This window comes from Rhinolophus hipposideros, assembly GCF_964194185.1.
Source record: "Rhinolophus hipposideros genome assembly, chromosome: 14".
In the NCBI taxonomy this organism is placed as follows: domain Eukaryota; kingdom Metazoa; phylum Chordata; class Mammalia; order Chiroptera; family Rhinolophidae; genus Rhinolophus; species Rhinolophus hipposideros.
In genome coordinates, this window is record NC_138060.1 from 37073230 (window position 1) to 37082914 (window position 9685).

At 40.9% G+C, this 9685-nt stretch overlaps 1 protein-coding gene across 1 annotated transcript in view; it reads right to left on the reverse strand.

Moving 5' to 3' along the window:
- Positions 1–8888, reverse strand: part of LOC308507679 (collagen alpha-4(VI) chain-like) — a gene marked incomplete at its 5' end in the record, with an annotated part of 91461 nt that extends 82573 nt beyond the window's left edge. Inside the window, 3 exons of the mRNA XM_081072950.1 lie at positions 881–1468; positions 3600–4214; positions 8813–8888. Of these exons, the coding sequence (XP_080929076.1) occupies positions 881–1468; positions 3600–4214; positions 8813–8888 (1279 nt within the window). The remainder of the gene's footprint in view (positions 1–880; positions 1469–3599; positions 4215–8812) is intronic.
- Between the last annotated feature and the right edge of the window lie 797 nt (positions 8889–9685).

The following is a 9685-nucleotide window of genomic DNA, read 5'->3' on the forward strand; positions in this document are numbered from 1 at the left end:
AACAAAGCAAATCAAGATCTCATGAAAATTGAATACAGCCATGGTTTTGGGGGGCGGTATAAGAGGGAGAGGTACTTTATTTATGTAACACTGTACATATTGTATATCCACTTCTTCCCCCACAAGGCTCTCTCCCACTTATACCCTGCTGCCTTTGTTGTCTGCTTCATTAGACAAAAGTACCTTTTAATTATTATTCTTCAAACAATGGAGGAGACAAAGAAAGTTAACATATTCTATGCTAGAGATTTTGGTATACTTTATCTCCTCACAAACACCCTGCTGGCAAGTATTATTATCTTCATTGTGCAGATGAGAAAACAGAAGTAAAGAAGTGAAGCTGCGTGTGCATGCTCACATAACCAGAAACTAGCAAAGGCAGGATTGGAAAAAAACAAAAAACAAAAACAGGTTTTCTGGACTCCAAAACCCATGCTGTTTCCTTTTACCAACACGGTAGGATGTTCTTTTCCACCCATAAGAACTTCCTGTATCCTTCAATCCAGGGGTGTCCAAACTTTTTTCAACACTTTTCACCAAGGGCCATATGCGGTAAAATATGCAAACAGCCGGGCCACTCACTCGAGGTGAAGTACATATTGCCTCTCCTGGCTTATTTACGTAAACTAAATATATTTTTGGAATTTGCTGCAGGCCACGTAACAATGGATTGCGGGCCGCAGTTGGCCTGCCGGCCGCAGTTTGCACACCCCTGCTTCAATCCCTACCTTAGATGTTCCTTCATCTAGAAAGTCTCCCCACGTTCTCCAGGGATGGCAGGGAACTCCGTCTCCTACTTTCCACTGCACTCCACATATCCTGGCTCTTATTGTAACTAGGCATCCTGGTTTGGACGTTGGGTTTTGACACAGCTTCTTACCTCTCGTCTTATCCTCCACTGCCGAGCACAGTGTCTGAAGTATGCCTCCTGAGACATCCTGCAGAATGTTGAAGTTTTCAATGTTGAAGAGAAATTTCTCAAATGGCTCACTGGCCATTTTTTGCAACTCCTGGACATCCTGGACATTAATCCCTACCACATACACAACAACTCCATCTTCTTTCAACCTGTCAGCTGCCTCCTGGACTTCATCATTTGACTCTCCGTCTGTCACTAGGATAACTATCTGGGGAACCCTGTCTTTGGCCCGGCTGCCAGCTGCCTCCGTCAAGTAGTTGGTCCTGATAAACTCCAGGGCACTCCCGGTGTTCGTGCCTCCTGTACGGTAGGGCAGGTTCTGGATATGCTCCAGGACCACACTCTTCAGAGGGTACTGGTTCAGCTGAAAGGCTGGGTAGATGTTGTCATTATACTGAGCGAGACCCACTCGGACCTGGTCACTGCGGATGTCAAGCCCCAAGACAACAGAACGAAGGAAGTTCTTCACTTTCTGGAAATTCTGGGGTCCAATGCTGGTTGAGCTGTCTACCAGAAAGACAATATCTGCCACGACTGCTTCTCTGCAAGCTGTACAAGAGAGGGCAAGAGGGATCTTCACTCACAATGCTTAGAACCAATGGAGCCGAATGGCATACAGAAGGGGAGAGAAATCCCAGAAGACCTATATTCAATGGTCCTCAGACACCCCAAACAACAGAGTACTGAGAGAAGGGACAACAAACCCTGTGCCTTTTCTTCCATCACCTCCTGAGATTTCTGTCCTGCTCTACTGATACCTCCAAACTTGAAATCTTGGACAATCCCTTCATTTTCATTAACAGAAAGAAAACTCGTATAAATGTAGCAGCATGCTGAGAACGAGGCTGTCCTCTTTCCAGTGAGAGTAAACTTCTTCTCTAGGAGTGTGCTGGCAGCAACAGGTCAGAAGACTGGAATGTATCCCATGTTCTATGATACATCTATTGTAGCTCTGCCACTTAGTAGCCCTCTGACCTATTGATCACTCACCCCTTCGAGACTCAGTTCTCTCTCTGCAGCACTGAAGTCTGTATACCAGCCCTCACAATCTCACAGAACAAAATAAGGTAATCTACTATAGCAGATAATATCAGTGCTCTGCCCAGATCCTTTGGGATTCCTTTTTATTATTTCTGTACAGTGTTCTTTGGAGGGCTTCTCTTCAGGTACTGGAGCTGCTTTGCCTATCAGCTATGAAAGCCTGTCTCCTTGCCTTGGGTCAAGAAAATCAGGAGCTCTCCTGTAGGATCAAGCTGAAACTACCTTCTGAGGAACTTGTGTCCTTCCCTCTATTTCTCTGTCCTGCATCCCTACATCTTTACCAACCTCCTTTGGGAGCTCTTCTTTAATAAATAACCAGTATCTAAATCCTTTTTTCAGGCTCTGCTCCCAAGGAACACAATCTAAGACCTTTCTATTGGAATGGATCTACTCTGAAAGACTTGGGATCAAGTCCTAGCTCTGCCATCCAGTTGTGTTACCTTTGGCCTCAGTTTCCTCACACCATAAATGCAAATAGTAATACTGATTGCTTCATGTATCTATGTAAAAACAAATACTAATTGCCCTAAGTACCTAAACCAAAAAAAACAATATATGTACCTATCAGTCAGATGGACAATGCAAACAAGTTTGAAACTATATAGCACCAATCAAAACATAATTATTATTACTATGTATTTATCTAAAACCTCTTTGTAAACCTTGAAGTGCTATATAAAAGCAAGATATATAAGTTGGAAGTATAGGTTCAATACTACCACCATACGCCTGTAGAATCAAATGGATCAAAAGTTTTAGCAATTCTTCCAATTCATTTACCCTATGTAGAAATAGCAAAATAATGAGTAAGTAATGAAGGCTCTATCTTCTTGTGTGTTTTGATGAGCCCACATGCAAGCTTCTCTTTCTCTGCTCAAAGTTCTGTGCTTTCTTATAGAGTTTAGTAATTAATTCATAAAGAATTTTCACAAGTTTATGGCCCATCACCAATAGCAGAAGTACTAAGCTGATAACAGGTATATAATCACAGGTAATGATCATAATGCATACGGGTACCTCTAATGGATTAAACACTGTGATAAGCACTTTACTTGCATAATTTCTTTTAATGCATCCAACAACTCTCTGAGGTAGGTACGGTCATCCTAGAAAATTTAGATTCATAGAACTAAAGTAACATGTTAAAGGTGACACAGTTAGAAAGTAGAGAACTAGGATTTGAACCCAGATCTTTCTTTTCCCAGATCTTTTCCCAGATCTTTCTTACTCTTAACCAGTACATTACACCAAAACACTGGCAGTAAAATAAGCCAGCCTCCTGGGGGACCTACTTCTCCTCTCTTCTCTTCTGTCCCCCAGCCATCCAGGCAATATGGATAAGCTAATCTAGGAATAATAATATCATTCTAGGAACAAATATTTCTTCCTTCAAAAATGGACTTACACTAATTCGTATATAGAACCAGCATAAGGCCCACAGGATTTGTAAAAGAATTGATAAGTTTTGGGTCAGTGATTGGAGAGAAACATAGGGTACAGATGGTTTAGCAAAAATTTAATATTATAATCAAACATGCAAACATATGGAAAATAAGGACAGTGTGAGGGAGGAATAAGAGACAAAGCTTTGAGTTCTGTGACTTCTAGATCAGAAATAAGAAGGGAAACGCCTTTGTACCTGGAGAGACGTGCTCAATGGGTTGAGCTGCTTTTGCCAAAGTATCACAGAGCTCCTGCCGCAGCTTCTGGGCAAGAATGCTCAGACCAGACAAGTTGGAAACAAAGGAGGCAAACTTCTCCACAGGACGACTCGCAATCTTCCTGAGCTCTGCCAAAGATGCATTTTTGACACCGACTGCATAAAGCAGGATGCCTGCCCTCCTAAATGCCTCGGCAGGTTCCTGCACAGGGTCCTCAGCTGGGCTGCTGCTGATCACCACGGCCACCTGAGGCACACCCTGGCTTGCCCGGCTTCCCGCTGTTTCCTGGAAGTGGTGTTCTAGAAGGAACTGCAGGGCCAGGCCCATCTTGTTGCGCCCAGTGCCCCCAGGTTTAAATTGAAACTTCCGAATGTGGTTTAACACATTGCCTTTGGGGCGGTAGGTGGAAAGTTGGAACTCGGAATGGGCCACGTCACTGTACTGGGCCAGCCCCACGCGGATGGTCTCTCTGCCCACATTGAAGCCATTCACCATGATGTACAAGAAGTCCCGCATGACCTGGGTATATCGAGGGTTGTTGATGCTGGTGTCCACTAGAAACACAACATCGCCCACAGAGGCCTCCCTGCAGACTGAGGAGAGAATCAATTTAAGATAAAACTGACAGCTACTGGCTCTGAATACATCTCTCCCAAATCAGTGCCTTTACAACCCACATATCTGCTTGCACAGCAGATAACCAATATGGAAGCAACCTAAGTGTCCATTGATAGACAAATGGATAAAAAAGAGGTGGTACATATATACAATGGAATATTACTCAACCATAAAAAAGAATGGACTTATATGGTATTATGCTAAGTGAAATAAGTCAAACAAAGAGAAATACTGTATAATTTCACTTATATGTAGAATCTAAAAATAAACAAAAGAGAAACAAACTTAGATACAGAGAACAGGTTGCCAGATGAGTTGGGGGGAGGTGAGGAGTTGGGTGAAAAAGAGGACGTGATTAAGATGTACAAATTGCCAGCTATAAAAACAGAAAGTACAGCATAGGGAATATAGTCAATGGCATCACTAGGTGTGGTGTCAGATGAGTACTGGGCTGATTGGGGTGATCATAAGTTATATAAATGTCTAATCACTATGCTGTATATCTGAAACTAATATAACGTTATGTCAACACTAACAATAATAAATAGATAAAATAAAAATTTCTTTTAAAAGAAACCACCTTTCTACCAGTAGAGAATGCCATTGGTAACCCACCTAGATCACCTTTGCTCTAGCTAGCACACTCATGCTGCTTCAAGTGCAACAGTTAACTTTTCCCATTTGACACTTTGTCCAGAGACCTGCTGCTGGCTAAAGGGAGCAGCTTTATCTGGAGACACCTGGGAAGTTAACCAACACCACCATCCTGGGTGGCCAATGTTTGATCACCTTGAAATACAAATGCCTGGCCGCCTAGACTTAACTGAAACAGTTCGTGGTGCTACTTATGCTCCAGCATCTCCCATGGCTCAGGCCAAGGCTTGAAATCATGGTAGTTACTTGCTTCACTTCTTCTCCCACTAGTCTATCTCACTTCTCTCAGTCCCTAACAGATTTGTCCTAAAGAGTAGTCTCGGGCCGGTCCGGTGGCGCAGGCGGTTAGAGCTCCGTGCTCCTAACTCCGAAGGCTGCGGGTTCGATTCCCACATGGGCCAGTGGGCTCTCAACAAAAAACAAAAAATAAATAAATAAATAAAATAAATAAATTAAAAAAAAAAAAAAAAAGATTACTCAAAAAAAAAAAAGAGTAGTCCCTAAATAACATGTTCACCAAATCCTTGTTTGGGGCTCTGTTTCTAGAGAACTTTACCTAAGACATCAGTTTTCCTGCTTTGACCTCTGGCACACCCTGACTACCACTAGCTCCTTTTAGTTTGACTCATGGCATTATCATAAGTGCTTCACATTTGTCCTTTGGCCCCCTGAATTCAAGGTTGCACTGTGCAACTACTTCTCCCAAATCCATCTCTAATTCAGGGAAATAAAATCCCAACAGTGGTCAGACCAAGCAATACTCGAGGTGGCCCTCTCTGGTCTCCAGCATCCAAGGGATCAGACACCAACCAGGTGGCTGCAGGACTCGAGCAAATAGCCAATCTCTCTCATTCTCAGATTGTGTTTCTCTAGAATAAGGGATCGATCAGGTTACCTGGTCTCTTCCAATTCAAACATTGCTTTTCTGGGACAAGAAGTAAAATGTGGATTTAGAACAGTGCTTACAAAGACAAAAAGAAGAGGTAATTATGATCTATCTACTTCTCAGTAACCACCATGACTTCTGTCCTCCAATACCTTAAATTTGATTATCTGTGACGATGGGAGAAGAATACATAAATTAGTCATGAGAGGAGAAACAAAAGCAGAAACTAGATAAAGATGGTTTTAGCTTTAAGTGGCTGAAAAACAAGGGATAAGCATCTCACACTGGTTAAATACATCTTCCATTTGTTTTGTGCCAGGAGGATTAAAATACTGGCTTGGGCTGGCCCTACATTGTCGCTCTAGCTTTATCTCTCTAGCTTCTCCACTTTGCTGTGTGTGTTCCAGGCTCCTTAGTCCAGTTTCTCAAACTTTCCATGCTCCTACTTGCCACTGACCTTTAACATGCTATTCCCTCCATCGAGTTTCTTTTTCTCCTTCCTTCCTTCCTTCTTTCCTTCCTCTCTCTCTCTTTCCCTCCCTCTTTTTCCCTCTCTTTCTCTTTCCTCTTTTTCTTCTTACAAATGCCCATAGAATCATGTTCTTTTATCTTGGTTTGTAATGTAACATTCATTAATATGCTAATTCAATTAATGTCGATCTCACAATTAGACTGTGAGCTCCATGGAAACAGATACCATATCTTTTGTTTGCTCATCTGCCACTTGAATGTCTAGCCTGGAGTATCACCCAAAAAATATTTGAGGAAGGAAATATTTGGGGGGGAAAAGGAAGAAAGGGAAGGGGTTAGAGAGAAGACATCACTTACAAGGATGGAAATATTGAACATAAATGAAACCAAATAAGAGAATCAGAAAATTTTAGAGCTAGAAATACTCCTGTGAGACTATACAACATAATACTGTAGCCACTAGATATGTGAGCTGAGTGGGCACCTAAAATGTAGCTAGTACAACTGAGAAAGTAAATTTATTTTATTTTATTATTGAATTTTAACTAACTTTAATTTAAATAGTCACATGTGGCTAGTAGCCATTGTTGAACAGTGCAAGTATAGAATAATGAATCCCATTCATCCATCTCAAGATAAGGAAAATAAGACCTAAAAAGGCAAAGTAACTCAGGTAAACCCATTCAAGAGCCAGTATTGGAAAGCAGTCCATATCCCAGACTGCCTTAAAAAGGATTAAATTTCGCTTAGCATCATACTCTCAAGATCCATCCATGTTGTCACAAATGTTCCTATATCATCTTTTCTTACCGCCGAATAGTATTCCATTGTGTATATATACCACAACTTCTTTATCCATTCATCTATCGAAGGACATTTTGGTTGTTTCCATGTCTTGGCCACCGTAAACAAAGCTGCAATGAACATTGGAGCACACGTGTCTTTATGTATAAATGTTTTCAGATTTTTTGGATAGATATGCAGGAGAGGCATTGCTGGGTCATATGGTAATTCTATTCATAATTTTTTGAGAAATCTCCACACTGCCTTCCATAACGGCTGCACCAGTCTGCATTCCCACCAATAGTGTGATGCTAAGCGAAACAGGTCAGACAGAAAAAGCAGAGAACCGTATGATTTCACTGATATGTGGTATATAAACCAAAAACAACAAAAGAACAAGACAAACAAATGAGAAACAAAAACTCATAGACACAGACAATAGTTTAGTGGTTACCAGAGGGTAAGAGGGGTGGGGGGTGGGAGATGAGGGTAAGGGGAATCAAATATATGTTGATGGAAGGAGAACTGACTCTGAACACACAATGGGATTTATAAATGATGCAATACAGAATTGTACACCTGAAATCTATGTAATTTTAGTAACAATTGTCACTCCAATAAATTTATTTAAAAAAGAAGAAGAAGATTAAATTAAAAGTCCACATTACAGAAAGGCAAAGACCACATGAGAACTTAGATAGAGGAGGGCTGGGAAGGTTGCCGTCCTCCAGTGACACTAAATCCATTTGTCCCTTCTAGCGTCTTGAATCCCACCACCTATTGGAATTTTGCCTGATCTTGGTCATAAAGCTAAGTGGAGTCATAATTAGTGAAACGGTAGATAACACATGAGCTTAAGGCCATTTAAGCTTTATTTCTCTCTGGCTCTCTGAAGTGCAATCCTATTGGGAGAAGAGAATTCAGTGAGTGCTCCAGGGATGGCTAACTGGTTTGTCCCCTTACCATCTCTTTCAGAAGAGATCACAGACCATAAAGTGTTTGACTGATTTTTCCAATCAGGAGAAACCTTACAACTGTAGAATATTTTCCAGGCAAGTAACTATTGCTTCCACTATATACAACTTGAGAGATGTATTCCATGATCACATTGTTACTTTCTTAACCCTTCCACTAGCTTTTTGTCATTTTAGAAGGTGTTTGAAACATGAAAAGACTGTCACAGTTTCTGTTCATAAGTGAGAGGAGTCAGAGCTGAAGGGAAATTTTGAAGACCTTTGAGTCTTTTTTCCCAACAAATTACAGTCTGTGTAATTATATCTGAATATTTAAACTTCAGTATTGTCTCAGGAGGGCTTCAGGCTCCTCAAACAATCATTTGATGAGACTTTCATCTTGAACAGTCCCAATAACCTGTTAAAATGACTGCAAAATATTTCAGAGGTGTCACTAGCGTTAGGTGAAGCTATCCATCTTGTGATGGCAATTACCCCTGGGACTAGCTCTGCCAAAGAAGGCAAAGTAAAATGCAGACTCAATACACTAGGCCCATGTTTACAAAACATTTGAGAGCCTGATAATACATTCAGAAGTATAGTATTTTTCAATATCTATTTTTGTTGTTGTTGTTAGATGTTAAGCTTTAAAAAAAAACTAAGTGTCCACTGTTCACTAAAAGATTCCAGATTCTACATTGTCCTTTAAGAGTCATTTCCCTTTTGCTTTTCATGAAGCTCTTATAACATTTTCTTTTAAGATTGTCACTCCCACTAGGTTCCTGGCAAGGTCATCATTTTTGGCTGAAAGATTCCGATGCATTACCCATTCTCTGTGACTTGATGAAGCCAAAACTAGCTGCGAGGAAGGTGATCCCCCAAACCGTCTTGAAAGGCTCCATTCTAGCTATGTACCTAGAGAGGAAAGAAACCTCATGGTTAAAATTATGTCTTCATACCCTTAAAATGGGTGCATCATATTGTATGTTAATTACAGCTCAATAAAGTTGATTTTTTTAAAAACAACACACAACTGTATCTTTCCCCAGATGGAATACTTTATAAAAATAAAGAAGGACATGTTGCCACATTGTTTTGAGGAAAATGCTCTTGCTGACCCAACTCTGGAAGAATTTTGTAAATACCCAGAGTGTATACCTCAGACTTCCCCGTTCAAAGTGGTGCAGATAGGGCCATAAAAGGAGAAAGCATATAGGACATGGGGTAGAACTTCTGTTTCACACACTGAGTTCATTGGATGGAATATAAACATTTCTGGATGATTTTGCTTGTATTTTTATACAAGCACTGGATGACCTGATAAACATTTGTGGCATGCAGAAATATTCAAATCTCTCAGGAGCACATCTGCCTGATAAAATCAGGCTAGCCTGAAAATATTTTAGATATTCCCAGAAGAAGCAGAACATCAGACTTCCCGCCCCTAAACTTGGACCCATTTCCAAAGGCCTCCATAAGTATTATCCACGCCCAATTCCATTTTTACTTGCTGACTCTAAGAAAGTCCATGTGTTCAAAAATAAGAACAAAGCAGCAATCACATCGAATGCGGTGTTCCAACTACAACAGGGAAACACCTCATCTTTACCTTCTTAGCCAGCCAAACTCACAGCCATCCTCAGCAGAGTGAAGTGGGGTTAAAGCTAAGTATTCTTGGAGATAGACTGCATGGGTTTGA